Source organism: Mus caroli, unplaced genomic scaffold, assembly GCF_978045245.1.
Source record: "Mus caroli unplaced genomic scaffold, Mus_caroli_1 scaffold_8, whole genome shotgun sequence".
Classification (NCBI taxonomy): domain Eukaryota; kingdom Metazoa; phylum Chordata; class Mammalia; order Rodentia; family Muridae; genus Mus; species Mus caroli.
In genome coordinates, this window is record NW_028227263.1 from 81,967,123 (window position 1) to 81,993,157 (window position 26,035).

General features: G+C 44.1%; 1 protein-coding gene across 2 annotated transcripts in view; it reads left to right on the forward strand.

The window, feature by feature from the left end:
• The window catches only part of Entrep2 (endosomal transmembrane epsin interactor 2), a 411,884-nt gene that overhangs the window by 160,514 nt on the left and 225,335 nt on the right, over window positions 1-26,035 (forward strand). For both annotated transcript variants that reach the window (XM_085841670.1, XM_021167781.2), the window contains exon 2: window positions 23,351-23,407. In XM_085841670.1, the coding sequence (XP_085697796.1) occupies window positions 23,351-23,407 (57 nt within the window). The remainder of the gene's footprint in view (window positions 1-23,350; window positions 23,408-26,035) is intronic.

Genomic DNA, 26,035 nt, shown 5'->3' on the forward strand with positions numbered 1-26,035 from the left:
AATATCTTGGCAAAACACTACATAAGAGAGGAAAGCGTTTATTTGATTTACCTTCAGAATGAAAATATCCTTTTCTGACTACATAAGTAATACATACTTACGGTACTAAAATTAGGTAATATGAAAAATTACAGAGAAGAAAATAAAAATCACTCATAAGGCTGACACAGAAAAAAAAAAAAATCAATGGGAATAGTCAAGTGTATCCGTAGCCAGAGTTCATTCTATAGAGAGAGCTCATTTGATTTTTTTTTTTTTTATAAAGACCAGTTCATCATTTTGTGAAATTTAGGGCAAGAACTTAAGCAATTAGTCACATCGAATCCACAGTCAAGAGCAAAGACACATTAAATACACCCAAGCTTTTTTTGCTGTCAGCTACCTTTCCCCTCTGTTAGACTATTTAGGACTTCTTGCCTAGGGAATGTTGCTGCCCACACTGCTTCTTGCCTAGGGAATGTTGCTGCCCACACTGGGCTGGACCTTCCAGTCCCAATTAACATGTCAGTCCTCCACAGGCATGCCTAGAGGCCAACCTGATGTAGATAATTTCCCATTAAGACTCTCAGGTTAGCTTGTGTCAAGTTGACCCTTGACTAACTGCATATAAACTTGATACATGATACTCTTCCTTGAAATTCCCAGAGCTTGTTACACTGGCTGTTTTTCTGTTTTGTTTTTGTTTTTTTTTTTCAGCTCTCCACTATAATTCAAAGACTGTTAGATTAGCCTCTGTAGCCCATCTCAGACTTCAGTGGTATTAAAGTCCCCGGAGCAGTAGTTGATCAGTGTATTGTGTCTTTATCTCAGGTGAGAAGAATCTTGCTCAGCCATTCAGCTGGTGTGTCCTCATTTGGAGTGATTTTCCAGGATTGTGTCTGTTCTGTCTTCATCAACTGACTAAATATTGGCTTCTCTCCAGCTCCAAGGGTACTTTATTCATGAAATGATAATTGGAGAAACCAGCTTATCTTAACCCTTTTGGTAGTTAGGGGTATAGAAATATCAGATTTCTCCTTCCTCATGGTGCCATGAAAATAGAAAGATTTAAGAATTCTGGCATAATTGAAGAGAATAATATATATTTTTTTGCTTTTAAAAAATGTAGCTGGGCGTGGTGGTGCACGCCTTTAAGCCCAGCACTCAGGAGGCAGAGGCAGGCAAATTTCTGAGTTCGAGGCCAGCCTGGTCTACAGAGTGAGTTCCAGGACAGCCAGGGCTACACAGAGAAACCCTGTCTCAACAAATCAAAAAAAAAAAAAAATTGTAAAGGGATCAACAGTTCTCCCAACACTGTTACAAATGCCAATGCCACTTAATATGATTTGGGCATAATATGTTTTGTGCTACTAAAAGGGAAAAAACGCATCCATGTCTACTTTTTAAATTAATGTGTTGTCATCTAGCAAAATAACATAGTTTTAAAAGTCACATATCAAATAGGAAAACATGGTGATTCTCTGTCTTAATTTGCCCAAATGGAACTACTTTTGACTCTCAGCCTTCCCACATCTGGGCACCGTGGTATCACATTCCTATGAACGATGCAGGCATCTGGATGTTTGATTAATTAAATTTAAGCATCACCTCTGGCCCTCCTTCTCCCTCTTCCTCGTTTCGCTGTGTGGCCCAGGCCAGATTTCACATTGTTACTTTTCTTCAGACTCTGAGTAGCTGGTTTATACACATGCACTCCCATACATGGCTTCATTTTGGGCTTGTTATTAGGGAGGTGAACATTTAACTCTACTCCACTTTCCCTTGGGCTTCCTCGTCCTTACCTGCCGGAATAGGTGTGTGTTTAGTTAACTCAGTGTTTGAGTTGACATCACCATATCTATGCACAAGTTACTCACAGAGAGCTTTGTGTGTTGGGTTGTATGATTGCTACCTAACTTTTTGTTTTCTTGAAGTTTTCAGTTGCCTTCATTTTTCATTGGTTTGATCCAGACTTCCATTTGCAGTTGCCTCTTACTAGAATTCTGTACCAGGTCAGCTTCAGCAGGTTATCTTTCTATTTCTGCTTTCTTCTCGAGAATTCGTTTATTTCCTTGGGTTTGTGGCTCTTCAGGCATGACACACGCTTCCATTCTAGACTCTTCCTTGACATTGTCTCTGGCATTTCATGTGTGTGTGTGTGTGTGTGTGAACTCAAGTTGTTGTTTCTGATTCTAGATGCTCCCTTACATTAATGGAGAACATCCTGAATTAATTTAATATAAACAAATGACTCATGCTAGTTCCAGTGCTGGAGAGGTGGAGGGGGGAGAATCCCTGAGCCTCACTGGCCAGCCACCGAACTTGACAGTCTTCATGCAAAAAATGACTTATCTTAAAGAAAAAGAGGTGAATGACTTCTGAGGTTAACCTCCAGCCTCCACATGCACACACAGGTACACAAGCACCTGCACACATATGTGCACCTGTGTGAACATGCACGTACAAATGTGGCAGTGGCAGAAGGCATGATGGGCTCTGCCTCAGTATTCTTCAGTTTTGCTCATGCTGTTGCCATGCAGATTGGTGCCAGTCAGTCCCCATGTCACAGACCTTGTGTTTTAAAGCTTTTAGGGAACGGTCCTTTGGAAATCTTCAGGTGAAGAAAGCCAGGGACTGTTACCCCTTCCCTTTGCTTTCATTACTCTGGCCCTTCCTTCCTAATTGTTATGAAAAGTGGACCAAAGGCAATGCCTTACTAGTTTTTCATTACTATAATAAAATACCAGAGATTGAGTACTTTTGGAGCAAAGAGGTCTGTTCAGCCCATGGATGTAGAGGCTGAAATCAAATAGCACAGCAACAACTCTGGTGAGGTCCTGTTGGCAGCATCACCTCATGGCGACTAGCACTGAGAGGTGTGAGGTTTGAGAAGGAAAGATCACTTTGCAAGAGTGGAGGCCAGAGAAACTGAGTCCCACAGTTCCTATGTTGACCTAAAGACCTTTAACAAGGTCTCCCTGTCTAAAGATCCCACCCTCAACATCATCGCACTGAAGACAGCTTCCACCACATGAGCCTTTGGGCACTCACTCAAATCATACCCAAGCCTTTCCAGATGGCCTCTGAATTCAAGGGCCTGGCTTGCTAATTTCCTCAAAGCAAGCTGAAACCTGTTCGTTTGAAAGACTCCTGGTACCTATCTCAAAACTTCATACATATAATATTTAAAAAAACATAACCTAAGGAGATCCTAGCTGTTGAAATCCTTCTTGCTTTGCATTCCCCGTAAGACCTCCCCAGCACGTATTGACTGCTGATAAAACAGTCCTTAGTGGCTGTAAGACTGGAAGCCACCACTGCTCTCCAGGGCTCTGACCCAGCGATGACCACTGTGCTGGTGAGTGCCACCCTCATTGGGTATGGAAGCCCCATTTTTAACTTCCCTTCATTCTGTGCATTTCCACCTCCCCTTCTCCGTGGTGTACCCTTGACCTTTAGAGTCTGGACAACTCCATGAGAGGCTGTTCATCCCAGTCAGCCTGCACAAGCACCACCTGAAAAGGCTCATGCATCCCTGATTGTTTTGGCTGTGTCTCTTTTCTCCATCAGCCCACCTATCCCTTTATGCAAGTTAAATTCCCGAGGAGCCCATTGGACCTGCATCTGAGTCCTGTTTCCTTTCTGATACACACTGGACTGTTGTTTGTTGGTTTGTCTTGCCACTCTTGCTATGCTAAGAGGGATCTGTCTCATGGCTTCCGGAATTTTAGAAGAGTTTACTGTCTGCTTCCTTCCATCTTTTTTCCTTCCTGTTCATCTGGTTTTCCTCTGGGTCATTCTGCTTTGCTTTAGTGCAGCGTGTGCGAGCACACACACACACAAGTGTAACTGCACACATAGCTGTATGCACAATACACCTGTTCACACACTCATACCTGCACACACACACATATCTGCACATACACCTGAGGATAAATTCCACTTTAAGTTCCTAAAATGACCTTTATTTTACTTCCATTTTTTAAACAGAATGTTTTCTTGGGTATAGAATTCTAGGCTGGAGATTGTTTTCTTTCAACACTTAAAAAGTTTTTCTCCAGGAGCTGGAGAGATGGCTCACAAAGGGGAGAGAGAACCTGTAGAGACCATATCTAGAGGTTAGACATAGCCCCTGGTTGAGGGATAGGGCCACCTACCATCTTAAAAATATTACCACAGAATTGTTCCTGTCTAAAGGAAATGCAGGAGCAAAGAGTGGAGCAGAGACTGAAGGAAAGGCCATCCAGAGACTGCCCCACCTAGGGGTCCATCCCATCTGCAGACACCAAGCACAGACACTATCATTGATGCCACGAAGTGGTTGCCAACAGGAGCCTGGTGTGGCTGTCCCCTGAGAGGCTCTGCCAAAGCCTGACCAATGCAGATCCAGATGCACATAGTTAAGCATCAGACTGAGCCTGGGGACCCTAATGGAGGAATTAGAGAAAGGACTGAAGGAGCTGAAAGGGTTTGCAACCCTATAGGAAGAACAATATCAGCCAACCAGACCTCCCTCCCCCGCCAGAGCTCTAGGGACTAAACCACCAACCAGAATACATATGGAGGGACCCATGGCTCCAGCTGCATATGTAGCAAAGGATGGCCTTATCAGGCACCAATGGGAGGGGAGGCCCTTGGTCCTGTGGAGATGCAATGCCCCAATATAGGGGAATGCCAGGGCGGTGAGGTGGGAGTGGGTGGATGGGTGGGGGAACTCCCTCATAGAAGCAGGGGGAAAAGGGATGGGATGGGAGTTTGCAGAGGGGAAACAAGGAAAGGGGATATTTGAAATGTAAATAAATGAAATACCTCCCCCCAAAAAGGTTTTTCCATCATTTTTATCAGAAGTTGTCTGTCAGACTTTGTCATTTCCTTGAAGGTCTGCATTTTTATACACGTGTGTGTGCAGATGTGTGTATATGGAGGTGTGTTTGTGTGTATGCAGGTGTCTATACGGGTGTGTGTGTGTCCATGTGTTCAGGTATGAGTGTACATGCAGGTGTATGTGTGTATGTGCACAGGTGTGTGTGTGTTTGTGTATGCAGATGTATGTGTGTGTTAGTTTATGTTCTCATGTGTATATGTACAAATGTTTATGAAGGTGCATGTGCAGGTATATGTAAATGTGGATATGTGTGTGTGCATGAAAGTGTGTTTTTGTGTATTTAGGTATGCATGCAGTTATGTGTGTTTGTGTAGGTATGAGCGTGTATACAGGTATCTGTGCAGGTGTGTGTATGTATGTGTGCAGGTACGAGTATGCATACAGGTGTATGTGTATATGGAGGTAGATAGATATGTGTGTATAGGCACAGCACACCATGTGACAAGAGACAGGAAGCTTATGCATGTTCTGATTTCTCTACCTCTAGTTATTAAAACACCAATATCCTACCACCTATTACATTAATGTATGTGTATGTGTGTGCAGGTGTGTGTATGTGTGCTGGTGTTTATATGTGTGTTTCATGTGTGTGTGTGTTTCCATTCCTTTGAGTATGTGTGTGTGTGTGCTGGTGTGTATACATATGTAAGTGTGTATGCAGGTATATCATATGTATTGTGCTGATATGTGTGTATTTGTATATGTGAAGGTATGTGTGTATGTGTGATTATGTGTGTGTGTGTGTATGCATGTGTGCTGGTCTGTAAATATGTGTTTTCAGGGGTGTGTGTGTGTGTGTGTGTGTGTGTGTTTGTGTGTACTGTATGTGTGAGTGTGTTTGCATTTCTTTGCTCCTTTTAAGATGGTTTCCACTTTCCATTATTTTCTCTTTATGTGGTTGGCCAGCTGGCTTTGCTGGCTTGCTTTTTTTGTTTGTTTGTTTTTGAGACAGGGCTTCTCTGTGTAGCCCTGGCTATCCTGGAACTCACTTTGTAGACCAGGCTGGCCTCGAACTCCGAAAGCCGCCTGCCTCTGCCTCCCGAGTGCTGGGCTTAAAGGCGTGCACCACCACACCGGGCTTTGCTGGCTTTCTTAAGTATGTGATTTTCCTTTTTCTAGATTCCTAACCATCCTTTCATATCCTTTGTTTCTCTGCCGTGGGTGTGGTCTGAGTGTCCCCCACAAGGCTTGAGGTGTTAAGCTTTGATCCTCCTGTGAGGCTCTGAGAGTGTGGACATTTAATTTGACGATGGTGTGTAGAGGCTTTTGTAAGGTCAGTGTGGTAGGTGGTACCTGTCCCTTGTCACACGGTGGTGTGCTATGCTGACTTAGGATGGTCAGCATGATGGCTATCACCAGATTCTAGAGCTTGTGCCGAAGTCAACCACTTGTCTTCCTAACATTACCCTGCCCCAGATATCCTGTTATAATACCTGCTGCGTTGGGGTGCTGAATGCCCGTATCATCCATATTGTTAGGGCTTATTTTCCAGGGTGGTATGCTGGAAAGTAATGGACAATTTGGGAGTGGCACCATCTGACATTGACTCAAAGGGTCTTCCTGGCCTCACTGTCTTTTCCTTTCCCTTCACTTTTGTCTGGTGAAGTGAATGGTTGGTTTCTTGTCTATCTCTGCCACAGTGTAGTGTCTTAGCAGAAACCAAAGAAATGTGGCCACTCGGTCACAGAGCAGTTCTCCTAGAATTGTGAGCTGAATAAACCCTTTCCCTGTATACGTGATCAGTAGGGTTGCCATGGTGACATAAGGCTGCCACAGTAATAAAAACTATTCTTTTTCTCTCTGTCTGGAACTTCCATCTCAGCTCACACACAGGCTTTTCTGTTGGGCCTCTGGTCTTTGCAGGACTTAGGGCAGAGCCCTATTCCCCCAAGGGCATGTGGGCCTCCTTCTGGGCTGCTCTCCTAAGCCGAAAGCTTTACTTCATCTTTATGTTGTTGTGGGGAATTCATGTCTAAATTTCCCCATCTTCTAGCTTATGAAAACTGCCTTCTGCTGGGTCTAATTTTTGTTAAACTCATGTGTTGAGTTATTCATTTAGGGAATTTACATTTTTTTAGTTTTACTTCTTTCCAGTTATTTTTTTAATGTCATAATTTTCTGGTGAAATTCTTACTTTCATCATTTCATTTAATTCTCCATTTTGGTAGACAGGATAATATATAAACTTGCTTTTAAATTGGCCACCAAATTCATTTTCTGGACTCTCTGGTAGCTGTCACCTCTCACCAAGCAGGCCTATGTTGTCTCAGAGATGACTGGAGCCTTTAAGGGGCAAGATGGTGCTGATTTCCTGGCCTTTGGGGATCCTCTCTATTACGTCACAGCCTTGAAATTTTCTAATTACAACTGTTTGCTTTATGTTGCTTTCTGTTTTTTGTTTTGTTGTTGTTGTTATTTTGGTTTTTTTTTCCTAAGAATTAAGTCTCTTACCTTTAAATCTGAAAACGTGCCAGTGGCAAAACCAGACTCTGCTAGGACCCCACGCCCACCCTGCGACCTCCATTATGGTAGCTTTCTAAACCCCAGATTGCAGACTCTTGTTGGTGTCCAATGAGTAAACAAACAAGCAAACCCTGGGATTTGATTTCTGTAATTTCTCCAGCTTTCCCTCCTCTTCTTGCTGGGGACACAGACATGTTGTGTGTGAACTTCTCTGTGCTCTCTGGAGAGGGAGGGCCTGTAATACCACAGAATGCTTTTCATAAGCAACAGTCAAATGCAGCTCCATCCCGTTGGAGGCTGTAGTAGCTTATTTGTGGCCAGAATGTAGGTGAGATATGATGTGCCAATCAAACTCTAAGCCACATTCCAAAGTTAAGGTTAAAGGCTCCTGAGGTGGCATTGACTTTCAGCTTGAAACTGTGTGTGAGCCATGAGGCTGGCTTCTGTGTGTCGCTAGAGAGGCAGCCACCTGTCTGCCTTTCTTGTTGGTTGAACGTTTCTACTTCATGTCTTTTAGAAATGTGGGAAAGAACATTTCAATGAAATGTCTTCGTATGTGGAGAGAGCTGTGACTGGGATAAATGTGTGGGCTTTCGTAATATGTTTTATTAATGCTGTCTCTGTACGTTCTTGCTCTGTGCAGTATACAGCTTAGACCTGGAGTAGGCACCACAGCCATGTCTTTAAAACATGTCTGCTAGGGAAAGGATCTTTACCTATCTTAAATCAGATAGGGGACTAATATCCAATATATATAAAGAACTCAAGAGGGTGGACTCCAGAAAATCAAATAACCCCATTAAAAATGGGGCTCAGAGCTAAACAAAGAATTCTCACCTGAGGAATACCGAATGGCTGAGAAACACCTGAAAAAATGTTCAACATCCTTAATCATCAGGGAAGTGCAAATCAAAACAACCCTGAGATTCCATCTCACACCAGTCAGAATGGCTAAGATCAAAAATTCAGGTGACAGTAGATGCTGGCGAGGATGTGGAGAAAGAGGAACACTCCTCCATTGTTGGTGGGATTGCAAGCTTGTACAACCACTCTGGAAATCAGTCTGGCGGTTCCTCAGAAAATTGGACATAGTACTACTGGAGGATCCCGCAATACCTCTCCTGGGCATATATCCAGAAGATGTTCCAACCGTTAAGAAGGACACATGCTCCACTATGTTCATAGAAGCCTTATTTATAATAGCCAGAAGCTGGAAAGAACCCAGATGCCCCTCAACAGAGGAATGGATACAAAAAATGTGGTACATTTACACAATGGAGTACTACTCAGCTATTAAAAAGAATGAATTTATGAAATATCTAGGCAAATGGTTGGACCTGGAGGGCATCATCCTGAGTGAGGTAACACAATCACAAAAGAACTCAAATGATATGTACTCACTAATAAGTGGATATTATCCCAGAAACTTAGTATACCCGAGATATAAGAGACAATTTGTAAAACACATGAAACTGAAGAAGAACGAAGACCAAAGTGTGGACACTTTGCCCCTTCTTAGAATTGGAAACAATCACACATGGAAGGAGTTACAGAGACAAAGTTTGGAGCTGAGACAAAAGGATGGACCATCTAGAGACTGCCATATCCAGGGATCCATCCCATAATTACCCTTCAAACGATGACACCATTGCATACACTAGCAAGCGTTTGCTGAAAGGACCCTGATATAGCTGTCTCTTGTGAGACTAGGCTGGGGCCTAGTAAACACAGAAGTGGATGCTCACAGGCAGCTATTGGATGGATCACAGGGCCTCCAATGGAGGAGCTAGAGAAAGTATCCAAGGAGCTAAAGAGATCTGCAACCCTGTAGGTGCAACAACATTATGAACTAACCAGTACCCCGGAGCTCTTGACTCTAGCTGCATATGTATCAAAAGATGGCCTAGTCAGCCATCACTAGAAAGAGAGGCCCATTGGACATGCAAACTTTATATGCCCCAGTACAGGGGAACGCCAGGGCCAAAAAAATGGGAATGGGTGGGTAGGGAAGTAGGGGGGAGGGTATGGGGGACTTTTGGGATAGCATTGGAAATGTAACTGAGGAAAATATGTAATAAAAAATATTTAAAAAAAACATGTCTGCTGTAATTTTGGAATAACTTTAGTTACTCTAAAATGTTCTGAATTTACTTCTGTTCTTACAGTTGTTAGTATGCCATATTATTCCATTCTGATTTTATTTTATTTTATTTTATTTTACTGAGCAAAACATAATTGCTTTTGTGGAATATACACTCATTGGCAGTGTAATCAAATGTTAAAAACAGAATTACAGAGTTGTGCAGAAAATGCAGTTAAAGAAGCATGACCGTCTACATCTTTGCCCTGCTTTTAATGTTCCTTGAGGATTCATGTTATTAAAGAAAATTGAATCTTGGTTTGAGAAAATTTATATGGAAAGCCCTCATGAATTATATTTTCAAGGTAATATGCACCTACTTACCTACCGTGACCATATGAAAGTTCCTTTTTTAAAATCTCAATTTACTCAGGCACCTTAGCCTGGAGACCTAACATAGTCTCACTCCCATTTGGAGGGACACTTCTCTGGTACAGCTGTGGAGTTCACTGGTGTTGACTCACTCATGGAATCGATGATGCTTCTCCGTGTTGACTTCATGGTTCATGAGACCTGTGTCCTTGGGCAAGTTCCTTCCCCCCTTGGAGACTTGGTATCTCTGTGAAGTTGAGATCTAATGACATCATGTTGCCTATGGCTGAGTTGTCCCTTGGGCTCTAGTCTGGGGCACAGCAGGTGATCTCTATCCTGATGCACATTCCTGCTTAGTCATCGTCATCTTTGGAAGATGAACAAAGTGACAAAGCTGTACCGAGTCTGGTGGGAGAGCAGAGAGATGGCTCTGAAGAAGTGCACTGTGGGTAGGGCTCATTGATAAGCTCAAGTCATATAGATCTTGGATACCATAGAGTTTAGGCTTGGGTTACAACCCCAGAGAAACAACAGGTGGTGTAAGAGAGAATCATTTGAAATACAATTTACTATACCAGATACATTTTTTTTTGGAGGAATTGTGAACTGAAAGGCATGGGCATAGACAAGGAAACATAATTTATAGACACACTAGCAAGGAGCAGGCTGAGACTGGGCTAACACCAAGTAATTCACTAGCGTGATCTATGGACATGAGTCAGGACAGGAAAGGGGACTTGGGTAGAAGACTCAAGGAAAGGGACTGGATATCTGAACAAGACTTTTCAGATCCTGGAATTCTTAGTGGTATAGGAAAAAATAATTTCTGGTAGCTGTGGTAAGGGTTTTAGTTGGTTTGTTGTTTCATTTTCCAACACCACTACACACACACACACACACACACACACATGCACACAAAACAAATAACACAAAAGAAAGGAGGAGATCCCAATATTTTAGTGATATTACTAAATGCCCAAGGAACAGACACAGGTGTTTGGAATTGTCAGATAAGGCTGAAAAGCAAATTCCTGTCCCACAGGCATGCCTTAGTCCTAGGGTGGGGAGACTGGAAGGAAGTAGAGGCAGGGAGAAGCCAGCGGCAGGCATTTCCCAGCAGGACATTGGCAGTTATTTCACAATCAGAGGAGATGCCTGCCTCGGAAAACTTCACTACTGTACTACACAGATATAATTTTATACTTTATATACATCTAATAAAAGAGCTGCACAATAGCTAAAGAAACTCAGTGGCATTTGGAGATGAATTGATCAATCTGCTCTCAAAGGGAGAAATTATTTTGAAAAATATTTTTTCATACAGTATATTCTGATCACTGCTCCCCTTCTCCTGACTCTTCCCAGATCTCTCCAGCTACCTGTCTACCCAGCCACTTTTTTCTCCTTGTCTTTAGAAAACAGACCTTTAGAAAATAACAAAAAAGAAAAATCCCCTCAAAACTAGAATTTTTTAAAAGAAAAAAAAACCCCATAAGATACAGACAAATATTTAAAAAAAAAAATAGAAACAAGAATAAACAAGCAAAAGACCCATATGACAAAAACATGCCCAGACAAAGCAATATGAGACAAACATCTACAAAAATACCACTTCATTTATTTTGGGTTAGCCATTTACTGCTGGGTATAGGACCATGAGTTCCAGGCCAGGTCTGGGCTACACAGTGAGAGCCTGGGCTAAAAACAAGCGCAGTCAAGAAAAAGGAAGCCAAGGATTCAGAAAAATTGCTTTACTCCAGGAGAGAGGAAAGTTCAAGGAAACGAGAGCCCATTCTTAGGCTGGGGAACAGCTAAGACGAAGAGGAGCAGGGTATGGGACTTCCGTAGGGACACAGCCAAGGAGGGCACTTGTCTGTTGAGACATGTGGGGGGTGGGATGGGGGTGGTGTCTGAGGTCTGTGGGAGAACTCACCATGAGTATTGGCTGATGCAAAACACAAATCAATTAGCTGCCCTTAAATACAGTAGTGCGATCTGAAAAAGTATTTTAAATGCCTTTAATTATCAGACTCCTGTGGCTTAGCTACGGATGGCATTTTCAAGATCACAGTGTCAGTGCTGAATGCTGAAGTAAAAGCTGGATTGTTGCTCAGCGGAGGAAATGTGAGGGTCTGTGGCTGCCAGCAGGGATGGGGGTGTTGGGGAAATGGAGCCCTGAGCTTTCCTGAAGGGTCAAGTATGGACGATTGTAAACAGCAGCAGGGCCAGCCCCAGCACTCTGAAGAGCAGCCTGATTTCTCAAGCGGTGATAAGAGTGACTGGGATCAGGAAGATGAAATCAAATAACTCCCATTTCTTTGAGTCTGTCTCTGGGTATTTTATTCACATGGTTTTACTTACATAGCTTTGTGATTCCAGGCACCAATCATAGACCAATAGTAGGTGTCTCTGGGAGTAAATGATATTCTCATTTGACAATGAGAATAAGATGGTAATGGTATCACATGGAACTTACAGGGCATGTGGTCCTGGTCACAGTGTAGTGAGGGAAGGTGTCCTGTTTGGAGAAGCTATGTTAGTTCGTTTACTGTTACTGTAACAAATAACCCAAGGCTGAGTACTTGATAAAGAAAAAAAAATGCTTACTTAGCTCTCAGTGCTGGAGGCTGGAGCTATGGTGAAAAGAAGTGTAATGGGAGTGGGGAGTGAGTGGTCAGACTTGCATTTTAACTGGACTAGTCTACAGCATAGAAAATAAACCCAAAGTAGCAGGGAGACCTCTATAGGAGTGGCAGAGCACTTCTGTAGGAGGTGGTAGCCAGGCATGCAATGCAGGGTGTGCTGCAGAGTCTGCTGTGAGATGGTTAGTAAGGCACACCTGTTAGGAGTGGGTTTCTGAGGTTTGGGTGGATAGGACAGGAGAACTGGTGTGATGCTGGGGTTCTGGTAGGCACACACCTGGGTGATGGAAGTAGAGGATGCTGAGGGATCATGGGAGTGGGCCATGGGCACTGTATAAAGATACACTTGGCCTACTGAGCAAGCATCCACTGAACCCCAGTGTCCACCAGTATCTCAATGTGGGTAGTGATTCATGGGAGTATCAAGACCCAAGAACCACTCTGTGTCCCCCTCCCCTCCCCTCCCCTCCCCTCCCCTCTGCCTCCTCTCAGAAGCCCTGAGGTGAGAGGACAGAGGGTGCACTCTGCCCTGAGGGTCCATTGTGAGGGCACTGGACAGGCTAGCCTGTGTGGCACAGTAAGAGTCCCAAGCCCCAGAGGCCACTATGAGACCTGGAGAATCTGGTCTCTGGGTATTTCACTCCAGGGGAAGAATTCCCAGAAGGGTGTGTGTGTCCTTTGGGTTTAGGCATAGCACAGCAGTGTCTGTCTAGGCAAAGGTGGCCTCAGGGATGGGCCTGCCTTTAGAGTTGCCACTGAGTATGAAGTTCTGACATCAGCACAGAGGATCTCCATTCAGTTGTCTGGAAAGGAGGTGGCAGTGTTTCCTCCAGAGAGCTTCTGTTCCTGCTGTAATTCCAGTGGATTTAAAAGTTGGTGTGAGTCCATGAGTCTGCTGTTGTAATTATAGTCTGGTCGCTTTTCATTATACATAATGTGATTTTAATGGAATTAATGTTCTGTATCAACAAATACATTGTTTTTATTGTTGTGCAAAGAAAGAGGAGACTTCTAAAATGAGAGAATTAAAATGCTTTGTAGCTCATATAATGTTCTTCCCTGAGCTGGGTGATAGGTCCGCTTTGAGTTTCCCTGCTGGCACTGGACTCAGACAGGGAGGTCACAGCTACCCAGCAGGCACCTTTCTGGGACACTCAGGTCTCCCCACCCTGCCACATTGCTCTCTGGCCAGCCTGTCCCATTGCTACCACAGAAAGGTGATCTATTTCCCTGCCTCTTTATGCAGGCCAGTGGCTAACTATGACCAGGAACCTAGTCCTCTCTGAGTGACAGTCAGGGGCCTTTGCTGCCTGGCTCTGAATACCCACTTCTCTTACATGTAACAGGAAGACTTGAGAGTAGTTTCTGGCCTTGTTTGTTTTTCCTTTTTCCTTTCTTTCTTTTTTTCTCCCACTGACATAGGTTTTCATCCACCTAGGAAGATAGAAGCAGCAGTCGTTGGCTTGGGTTTTAATAATGTGCTTTTTATTATATGTAAAACAGAAATACAAATGAAAAGAGAGGAAGCCAAATGAACTGTGCAGAGACAGCGGAGATGGGTTTGAGATACAGTTCTGACTCCTCTGCCCACTTGGGCGTTGGCATGCATACGGACTTGCTTGCTTAGCGGGAGAGCAAACCGCATTCCCAGCCCTTTGGAACTACCCTTTGCTCTTCTCTGTCTTTCACTGAGAGAAAACATGCCTTTGGGGTATAACTGCATTTCCAAGCCATGATTGCATGGTGGCCAGGGGGAAGGATTCGTCGAATGGCAGCATTCCCCTCTTGGTAAACACCTAGGTTATTCATTTTTCTTAGTAATGTTATACAAACTCCTTGTAAATTAAGAAAATCAATCCTTTCTATTCCATCCATTATTAATTTATTTTTCCAATAAAAGTTGTTTGGGGATTTTATATTCTTTTAAAATTATAAATTTGCCTTTTGGCTTTTTCCATAAATAATACTATACTTAATATCACCCCAAAACTTAGTGGTTTGTTCTCCTCTGGGTCTGCAGGTCAGTGTGGATAGCTTCCTCTAGGGTCTAAACCATAGGACAGTTCTAGGACCCAGGCTTGAAGGGACTGCAGACACATGTGTGAGGAGGAGACCAGAAGGCATGGATGATGAGTCCCCAGGCCTCAGGGGTGACAGTGTGGCCCTGCTTCCACCCAGCATGGCTAAGCAAGTCTTTAGCCAAGCCCAGTCCTGAGATGGGGACAGGCACTCCACCCAGTGACACATCAGAGCACAGACTTAGATTTTCAAGAACGACAGGTCACAGCATTTAGTTACCCACACTAGCATGTAAACAACATCAGTATTTAGTCACTTACACATGTGTGTAAAAACCATCAGCATTTAGTCACCCACACAAGTGTGCAAAAAACATTCACCACAGACTTGAAACGTGTCAACACATCTGTTTTTCCTGTTAAGCCTCCTCATGCTGTGCTATGTTTAAGGCTGACTTTTGGAACATTTTTAAATGTCTGTCCTGTTTTCTTCTAGAACATTTGGGTTTTGTTCTTTGGTTCCGCTACAGTTTGTTCTTATAAAAAGATTAAAATGGAGATTCAGTTTTGTTGCTTTCCAAGAGACTAAGCTGGTTCACTTTGTATTTGCATGGATCATTTTATCTCTTTTAAATATTTTAATTAGAATTGCAGGGCATATGCACATTACTTAATCCTTTCTATCTTAACAAGGAATGCTTTCCCCCATCTAATAATAAAACCTCCTGTGTCCTCTCTTGGACAGCAGTTCTCAACCTTCCCAATGATGCAACCCTTCAATACAGTACCTCATGTTGTGGTGATCCCCAACCATAAAATTATTTTCTTGCTACTTCATAGCTAAAATTTTGCTACTGTTATGAATTTTACTGAGTTTTCTGATGGTCTTAAGCATCACCTGTGAAGGGTTATTTAACCCCCCACATCAGGGTCACGACCCAAAGGTTAAGAACCAATACTCTAAGCCTTTCTCTTTTTTTCTCCTTTTTTAATTAGATATTTTTTATTTACATTTCAAATATTATCCCCTTTCCTAGTATCCCCTCCGAGAAACCCTCCTATCCACTCTCCCTCCCTCTGCCCACCAACCCACCCACTCTCCCATCCTGGCCCTGGCATGCCCCTACACTGGAGCATAGAGCCTTCATAGGACCTAGGGCCTCTCCTCCCATTGATGACTGACTAGGCTATCCTCTGCTACATATGCAGCTAGAGCCATGAGTCCCACCATGTTTTCTTTGATTGGTGGTTTAGTACCAGGAAGCTCTGCATTACTGGTTAGTTCATATTTTTGTTCCTCCTATGGGTCCACAAACCCCTTTAGCTCCTTGGGTACTTTCTCTAGCTCCTTCGTTGGGGACCCTGTGCTCCATCCAATGGATGGCGGTGAGCATCCATTTCTGTATTTGTCAAGCACTGGCAGAGCCTCTCAGGAGACAGCTATATCAGGCTCCTGTCAGCAAGCTCTTGTTGGCATCAACAATAGTGTCTGGGTTTGGTGGATGTTTATGGGATGGATCCCCAGGTGGGGCAAATGGATGGATCTGGAGGATACCATCCTGAGTGAGGTAACCCAATCACAAAAGAACACACATGATATGCACTCACTGATAAGTGGATAATAGCCCAGAAGCTCAGAATACCCAAGATACAATTTGCAAAAAACACATGAAACTCAAAAAGGAAGACCAAGTGTGGATACTTTGATCCTTCTTAGAAGGGGGTACAACATACCCATGGAAGGAGTTACAGAGACAATGTTCGGAGCAGAGACTGAAGGAAGGACCATGCAGAGCCTCTAAGCCTTCCTGACACTGCTGCATTTTTATTCCTATCTGGTCTGCTGGTTCGAGGCCACTCTACCTCTTTGCTTGCTGTTATAAATGGAGTTTTCAATTTCATTCCTTTTTCCATTTCTTCTTGGCACACGTACGTCCTCACACCTTTCCGTGACAAAACAGGGACAGAAAGTTAACCACTGTGGTGCCCTGTCCTTTTGTGCATGGACACAGCAATCGCACGCACCTTTGAGAATGGTCATGGCAGAGTTAAAACATAAATTCATGGCAGGTGTCTGGCGTGCAGCCAATGCTCAATAAATGTAACTACTGACATCATAGTTCAGCATACTAATTTTTGTAGCAGGTAGTATACCGACTCAATCCTTCCTTCCTGCCTTCCCCCTCTCCCACTTCCTTCCTCCTCTCCCCTCTTGCATAATTCCCATAGACTTTTCAGAAAGCCTTGCTTTATCTAACAGGAGTAGTCTTGCCCCCTTCTTTCCAGTCCTCACAGGTTTCTTCTTCCCACTTAGCGTATCAGTTCTCTGCTTTGGGATTTTGTTGCTGTGTGTCTGAATTCCACAAGCCTAGTGGCTCAGAACACCACAAAGTTAGTATTTCTGCATTTCCATGGGTCAGGAGTCTGGGAACTTTGGGTCTGGTTTCCTGCATGGGTTTGAATGCACTCCAGATTCCTTTGCAGATGTCAGCCTGAAAAGTTCAAACCTAAGCTAGCACAAGAGTAGGAAACAGAACAATAAATCTGAACAGAAGGGTGTGATGCTTTGGTGAAAGTGTTGGGAATTTGGATTCATCAGTACTTTTTTTTTTTTTTTTTTTTTTTTTTTTTGGTTTTTTGAGACAGGGTTTCTCTGTGTAGCCCTGGCTGTCCTGGAACTCACTCTGTAGACCAGGCTGGCCTCGAACTCAGAAATCTGCCTGCCTCTGCCTCCCAAGTGCTGGGATTAAAGGCGTGCGCCACCACGGCCCGGCTCATCAGTACTTTTAAAAGAAAATAATGTGGGGGGTTCATATCAAGAGTGCAGTGGTGCTTCAGGTAGGGAGAGGTATAGTAATGTTCATGAAAAATAGGATTATTCAGTGGATGCAAAAACAGTTGATAAAACTTAATATTCAAGATGCAGGTATTCTACTCCTAAAATTCTTCTGAACATACTAATGTAGCTTGCAGAACTATGTGATGACCTGGAACATCCTCTCCCAATACGGACACATTTATTTGACCTTTGTCCCTGCATGTTGGCAGGGCTGTGGTTGAGATGGAATCCTTAAGTGAGTGACACTCTGACAAAGAGAAAGAATTTTATCATGTACAGTTCATGGACTCCTGATCCAGAGGACACATTGTAGGAAGTGTCTTAGCGATCCACCCCCACCACCCCCACCACCCTCCACCCCCGCTGAGGGAACATCTTAGAGTGTGCTTACAAACCTATTTGCAGCCAGTCAGCCATTCCATGGTGCTACTCTTTGTTTCTTTCATTTGCTTTTATAATTTGGGGTGTGTGTGTGTGTGTGTGTGTGTGTGTGTGTGTGTGTGTATGAGAGAGAGAGACAGAGACAGAGAGAGAGAGACACACACACACACACAGAGAGAGAGAGAGAGAGAGAGAGAGAGAGAGAGAGAGAGAGAGAGAGAGAGAGAGAGAGAGAATGAATTACTGAGTATCTAGTAGACTGGCTTCCAATTCCCAGTCTTCTTCCTCAGCCTCCCCAGTGCTGAGATTACAGGCATGTGCCCCCCACCCCACCCCATGGCTTTTTGATAATGAGGATCCAGATGAGCAAAGTTGCTGCTGACATCTCTGTGATAAAATATACAGCTTTATATTTGTTAATTAATGGGTGTGCTTTCTAAAGTAATGATTAAAAAATACAGAGTATAGCTGAATATAGCCAGGTGGTGGTGGTGGCACATGCCTTTAATTCCAGCACTTGGGAGGCAGAGACAGAGACAGAGGCAGGTGGGTCTGTGAGTTTGAGGTCAGCCTTGTCTACAGAGTAAACTCTAGGATAGCCAGGGCTACCCAGAGAAACCATATCTCAAAAAAAAAAAAAAAAAAGCAAACAAAAAGTACAGAATATTACACTTATACCAATAACATTCTAGAATCTGGAGCACCCATTATCATATATGTGGTCTCTCATTGGCAGTATTGTGTTTTAGGTCTCAGATCACTTTGATGGAGCAAGGAGTGGTTATCCTAGTGGGCCTAGCCTGCTGAAAACCTTAGACCACAACTCATGTCAAAGCTGTGACGCATGAGAGGAACCCTGTAGGTTTAACTGCTTACCCTAAGGAAACATACAGCCAGGCTGGACTGTGTCTAACAGCTGAGAGCAGACAGAAAGACAAGACCCACATCATGTTACCTCCAAAATAAATCCTACCAACAGCTCTGGGAAACGGGCGGCTGCCTATGTAGGATGATGGCGCTGGCCTTCCCAGGATTCTTGCTACATTAATACTTTACTTAATTAATACTTTTATCAATGCATGTCTTCTTCCTGAGCTATCATTTTGTTTCCCATAGAACCCCAATCTTCTTGAATGACAGTGTCTTTTGCTGTTGAAAAGCTTTTCAGTTTCATGGGGTCCCATTTATAATTGGTCTTAGTGCCTGTGCTATTGCGTCCTTTACAGAAAGTCCTTTCCTGTGCTGATGGTTCAAGCCTGTTCCCACTTTCTCTTCTGTCACACTCAGGGTACCATGTCTACATTGGAGTTGACAAGTGATAAATATGGATCTATTTTTGTTCTTATATAAGCAGCCATTCAAGTTTGACCATCAGCATTTGTTGATGATGCTATCTTTTCTCTAGTGTGTGTTTTTGGCTCCTTTGTCAAATTTCAGGTTCTCAGGTGTATGGATTTAGGTGTTTTTTTCCAGTTCAACCTCAATGATCAGCAGTCTGTTTCCATGCCACTATCATTCTGGTTTTATTACTTTATCTCTGAGTATAACTTAAAACCAGGAATGGCAGTGTTCTAGCTGTTCTTTTATTCTTCAGAATTGTTTTAGCTAAGCTGTGTTTTTATTTTTGGTGTGTGTGTGTGTGTGTGTGTGTGTGTGTGTGTGTGTGTTTGGTTCTATATGAAATTGAAGATTTTTTTTTCATTTTCTATAAAGAACTATGTTGGGTTTTTGATGGACACTGCATTGACTTTGTAGATTGCTTTGTAAGCGACCATTTTTACTATTTTAATCCTACCAACCCATGAGCATGGAAGGCCTTTCCATCTTCTGGTGTCTTCTTCAATTTCTCCAATGTTTTGAAGTTTTTATTTGACAAGCCTTTCACATGCTTAGTTAGAATTATCCCAAGATTTTTCTTTTGAGGGTATTGTGAATGGAATAGTTTCCCTGATGTCTTCCTCTCAGTATGTTTGTTGCAAATTCAATTGATATTTATGTATCCAATTTTTATCCCACTACTTTGCTGAATGTATTTTCTGACTCATAAGGTTCCTCTTGGATCTTTAGGGTCTTCTGTGTATAAAACTATAGCAGCTGCAAATAAGGGTCCCCCTGATTGCCTTTAGTTGCTTTATTGCCCTAACGAAGCCTTAAGGCACTGTATTGAACAGAATGGAGAGAATACCAAGAATGAGTTATCTTTTTTTTTTGAATTGTTGGCCAAAGGGGTACCAGAGACCCCTTAAAACATCACAAACTATTATCAGTGCTTGCTACAGGTTCATGGTCTTATTGATGGTGTCAGGTATGGATGTGTTCTGTCTTGTGGTGTAGGCCTTAAATCTCATTTAAAAACAAAACAAAACAGCAGTTGCTTCTTCTCGTAGCATTTGTGCAGCTCTTGCACCAGTGGGCATGCCCCACTAGGTCAGCTGTTATTGCAGCTTCAAGATTCACAGCTGGCTGAGATGGATGATGCTAGATCCTCCTCCGGTAGCACCTTCAAGCACTGTGTAAGCTAGCCAATGGGGATGAGGCTTCTAGTAGAGTACCAGCTACGTTTCTCCATGTTTTATAACTCAAGTGTGTGGTCTCTTTACCAATAGGGCCTTGCCATCCAGTTCTATAGGGTAGGCGATAGCACCTCTGGTGACTCAGTCTTGGTATTCTCTCCATTCTGTTCAACACAGTGCTTTACATCTTAACGAGAGCAATAAGACAACTGAGGGCAATCAAGGGGATCCTTATTTGCAGATGGACCCTAGGGGGAAACCTATTACTGCTACCATGTCAATAAAATGCCTTCTGATGACATATTGCCATACTCATAGATCAGTCCATTGCTCAGTCCTCATCAGAGAGGCTTCTGACAGTAGACGCCAGTTAACATAGGAACCCACAATGTAAAGAGAATAAAAGACATTAGAATGCTCAGCCCTAACTATGAGTCTAGGTTACTCCTCTCCCCCTCAAGGCTCAGTGATCTATGCTGAAGATGGGACAGAAAGATTGTAGGAGCCAGAGGTGATCGTTGCCGTCAAGGAACTAGTGTTTTCCAATCATAAGAGGGTGGATAGCTATATGACCTCGCAGAGATTGTGACAGCATGCACAGTGTGACAGCGAGTTCAAGCCAGACAGCATCCCTGCGTGGAACCCCACCCTGAGCTAAAGATTTATTGGTATTTGATAGCTCCTGGATGAGAAAATGTCACTTTTCTTCAATGGAGAGACACCTGGTACATCAACCACATTCCAGAGCAGGCACCATGCCCAGGTGTGTGTGTGTGTGTGTGTGTATGAGAGAGAGAGAGGAGAGAGAGAGAGAGAGAATCATCGGGGAGATAGATAGATAGATAGATAGATAGATAGATAGATAGATATAATTGTACAGAACCCTCAATGAATACATTTTTAAAGAATTTAACATAGAGCTTTAAGTAAGAATAACAGAGACAGCTGTCATGGCCAGGATGGTGAGGGAGGAGAGGCAGAGGAGGAGTCTTTAGAGAGATGCCCCAAACAAAGGAGAATATATGACCTTGCTATCCTTTCGAGGGTAACAGGAAATTCTATGCCATATAATGTAGTCTGAGATAGCCTGTGTGACAATGAGCATGGAGGAGCCAGGTACCAGGTTGGACCATCAATTAGAGGTTGTAAAATCACAGCACAGATAGCTTTTGAACTCGGTTTCAAAGAGTTGTGGAGGGGACACAGCCTGATTTCTCTTTCTGTGAGATCTGGTCCCTTAAAGTGACAGAACCCATAATAGTGCATTAAGGGCTTTCTTTGGGAAATTATGAGTGTGGTAGACTGGTGCAGCCTGCATGAGGAGATGGTGTGGAAGAGACTGGGACCACAGGCTGGAAGTAGCCTGCAATGAGAGGGAATGGTGAGGACTGAGTTCAAGAGAAGCCATGGACAGGGCTGGCATGATGGTGAGTTTGTTTCCTGGTGCTAGAGAAGAATGCAAGACTACAGCTAGATATGCCATGCTGTGTGGCTGAAAGCCAGACAAGGAGAGGAACACAGACAAGGAGGGTCTCTCCTGCTGTGTGAACCTGACCAGGAAAGGCTGGAGCCGGAGCTGCAGGCTGAAGTGCTGTGGCGGTTACAGCTAACTAGGCATCATTCAGCCAGGCAGATAGATCACTTGCTCCATTTCTGCAACAGCGTCCTTCTCTAGGCACGGAGCAAACGCGGCTTCTTGGCAGTAAGCTGACTTCGCAATAGCTGTCGGGCACACCTGCCATGTGTTTGGGGGAAGTAATTGAATTGGCTCTCATCTTCCTTCTAGAAGGACACGTTTTGCTGCTTAAAACGTCGCCTCATCATTTGCCTTTGAATCAGATCTGATGATCTGAACAAAATTCTTGATTGTCGGCATCAAAAGAACATTCTAGCACCGAGAAGACGAGATCTACAGAGCTAGTGTATTCCAGGCCTCTTTGCCCAGCAGTGGTACCGTCAATGGAAAAGACTTTTGGCTCTAACAGGGCCATTGCTACCCGACAGTCTGTTGCCTGCTTCATCGAATCTGTAGCAGGAACTTCTGTCTCAATTCTGATTTTAATCTGTGGTGTCCCCTAGGTTGGGTAGGGAATGGGAAAGAGTGACTTGGTATTCTTATAACACGACATGCTTGAAAGGTGACGCCTCCCCTCTCCGGCAGCATCGTCCTGCCTCCTCTATTTTCTTTGCCTTTTCTTCCACAGCTGTTTAATTATATGTTACTCTTCTCTGACCTTCTGCCGTTTTTCTGTATTCTTGGCAAATTGTGGACTTTGAGTAACAAAATCGGTCAATTAAACGGGTTAGCAGTTTCGTGGCACCGTAATTTCACAGCTAGCTTGATTCACAACCCTTTCCCTCACAAGCATGATATAAAAGAAACCTACAGAACTACTGAGTCACCAGAACATGCCACAGATCCTCCCTGGAAGCTGGATTTGGGTAAAATTTAGCTCAAAGAACCAATAGTCAAGAAGCAGAGGCTCTGAATGTCTTTTGAACTGTGCCCTGAAGGATGGGCCTTGCTCCCTCGGGTCACAAATGGACAAGGGCAAGAAAGGCAGGAAGCATCCCCTCCCCTGAGCTTGAGAATCCTTCACTGATCTGTTCTGGCATGGCCCTTGCTGCCCTTAGAACTGACCCAGTGTTTCTACATTTAGAGGCAGGATGCCTGCTGCTTCTGTGGAGCATGGGGAGAGAGCAGGTTGATACTGTAGAATCCAGTGCCCCACTCCAGGTAGAGTAACACATGCAGTGATTTAGATCTTAAATGTCCCCTAGAAGCCAATGTGTTGAAGTCTCAGTTTCTTGGCTGGTGTGATTGGGAAATGGTAGCTGTGAGACATCACATGGGAAGCCCTCGGGTAGTTGGACACAAGCTCTTGAGGGACTCTTTGGGCCTCCTTCCCTTTCCTGCCTGGACGGAAGGGGTCTTCTTGGTGGATAGTCCTGTGATGGACCTTATAGAATAGTGTCTTGTAGGATGTGGTGACCTCTCTGTGACCTTGAGAAGCAGAGTTTCTGTTAAGTTACCGAGGCTGATTCTAGACGTCGGAAGGGGAGTAGCTTTGTCTCTTGTGTTGTATGAACTTTACATGCCCTATTCTGGATGGAACAGGTTGAAGTTGGTCTGAAAGATGGTTCCAAGTGTCTCACCTCCCTCTACTCTCCTTCCCAGGTGCTGCTGTCTGGACTCATTGGTGTTGTCTCCTGGAAGAGGCCTCTCTCGCTTGTGGTAAGTGACACCTGGAGCCCCAGGTGGCCTAAGACAGTGCTTTACCTGCAGAGCATTGAGAGAGGCATAGGCAGTAGCAGACAGCGTTCAGCTGTTGGCAGGAGGTGGGGCATAGTGTCTACTGTGCGCTGATGGGCTGACTCTCAAGAACTGTTGTACATTGGCATGTGGTACTTCCCAGCATGCCACTTGAAAGACTCCTAAGGTCGTCCTCTCCCACCCTTTCTGTCTGCTTTGCTTTAGTGACATTCCTTGAGGACATTTAGAAAACAAAGACATTTTGAAAGTCTGGATGCTGCTTTTTCCAGACACTAAGATCTGTTTGTGTGTGTGCAGATACTTATATAGAAGCATAGAACAGCACACATTCTACCAGAGTTCAAGAAATGTTAGGTTTAGGGTGTGTGTGTGTGAATGGGGGGAGGGTTGGAGACAAAAGCCAAGTGTATGGCTCTAGAGACCTTTGAAAGAATTAGACTCAGATGCCCAGAGGCCCAGAGAGTTAGAAGACAAGGGCCTCCCCAGAATTAGAGAGAGAATATCTTGAAGACATTGTTGGAGAGCCGAGGGTGGAGGATAACTGTCAGCACTGATTTGAGGGGTGTGTGTGTGTGTGTGTGTGCGCGCGCGCGCGCACGCTTTATAAACTGCATGGGTAAAGATTCTTTCTTGAGTAGAATCATTACTGGGCAGGGTATGGAGGCGTGGACCACACCAGGGGTGGGGAAGAATGTTGGGTTTTCCCTGTGAGAAGTACCCCACACATCTCTGTGTGTATTGATCTGTAGCTTGGTCTTCTCTGTGTGTCCATTAATATATTGATGTATCTGTGTCAGGACCAGAAAAACTTTGATGGGCACTGAACAAGGCAGGGTGGTTGTGTTCCCCTTTTGTATTAATCAATTATTTAAACTCTTGTTTTCAGTGCTAGGACTCGGAGATAGTGATGCGTTCTAAATATTAATGCAAGTAGGGGGAAAACAAATGTGTTTGAGGAAGATACTTCCTTCAGGAATGTGACTGATATCCTGAAATGGTGTCAGGGGAGAGAGTGGCTTGGATTCCATTGAGCCTCCTCCTGTATAGTTCAGTTCACAGGACAGCTTGCCTTAGATATTTTTTTTAATCTAGAAAAATTCAAATGTGCAGAAAAGTGGACTGGGGAAGGGAGTTGGCATAGTGAATCCTGGTGTAGCCTCCACCCAGATTCAACAACAACAACAACAACATCAACAACAACCACAACCATCTGGTCTTTCTTGTTTCTTCTGTGCCCTCTCTATCCCAGCCCCCAGCTCTTCCCTCTCTTGGATGGATGACCTTATGGCAACTCCAGCATGGGGATCAAGGAGCTGGCTCTGTGCAGAATGGATTGGCAGTACACACACTGGCTGCAGACCAGCCATAACTTCTGAGCCGTCCTTAGCAACCCAGGGACAGACTGTTCCATTCCTCCTCAATACCCCAACAGGACATACAGATTAAGATCTATGATGCCTACTAACAAAAGGAAACCGTGTTCCTTGGGGTGGATGTAGAAAGAAACAGCCTGCCACCCCCTCACTCCCTTCCTGTCCTAGCCCCAGGATGGAGATGCTCACATGGTAGCCAGGACTCAGGTACCTGGGGAATGCCTCATGGATGTGGCTCAGGTGTGTCCTGGGAGAACCAGGGGGAGAGTGTCTGGAGCCTCATGGAAGGAGGGGATGGCAGCAGCTGGACCTGCCCAGGCAGTGTTCCAAGGGCTTGCTCCCAAGTCCTGCTGGGTGATGAGTGTAGGACCAGCTGCTCTCTGGAAGATGCTCACATTCACCTTGCCTTGATTGAGCTCCTCCCAGGCCCCAGCTGGAGGATGAAGGGCTTCGATAGGGAAATGCTAGCCACTCTGCCAAACCTCGGATTTGTAGTGGCTCAGTGCAGCAGAGATAGGCTCTCATTGGCTCTCCAGTGCAGGCACTGTGCTCAGCAGATACTTTTTCCTCAGAAGGTTTTGGAGATTGTGGGTCTTAACATTTGGGGGTCCCCCTATTCCCTATGCCTGGGGAGTTCTCTGGGATAGATGGATGGGTCTCCTTGGCCTAACAGTGATGGACATCATGTGTGCATCTCCTAGTAAGAACTTGTCACCAAATCATTCTTGCTCCAGAGGAAGCTTGCAGATGTTGTCTGTCTGAACAGACATTTCTCAGAGGCAGCTGCACATTGTGGAGGGAGGGAAGTTTTGATGGGTAGTTAGTTGTCTCTCCCATAAGAATGGCCTATTGCCTGTGCAGAATCTGTGGGTACAAAGACCAAACTCTACATACCTACATATCTGTGTGTCAGCCAGGGATTCCCCAGAAAACACAGCAAATAGGATGTAGCTAGCTAATCTCTGCCTGCTCATCTATTAGAGTATTTACTTTATCAAATCTCCTGGGATGGTTAACAAGGTCAAATTCTATAGCCTCAGCGTACAGGCTAAAGCCTCAGGAGAGAATGAATGTCCCTTGAGTCTGGAGGCCCAGTCCCTTTTCTTTAGAGGATGTCTTCCTTTCTTTTCATAGGGCCTTCATCTGATTGGCTGAAGCCCTACCACATTAGGCAAGGCATCTTCTTAGTTCAAAGATTATTGACTTAAATGTTCAT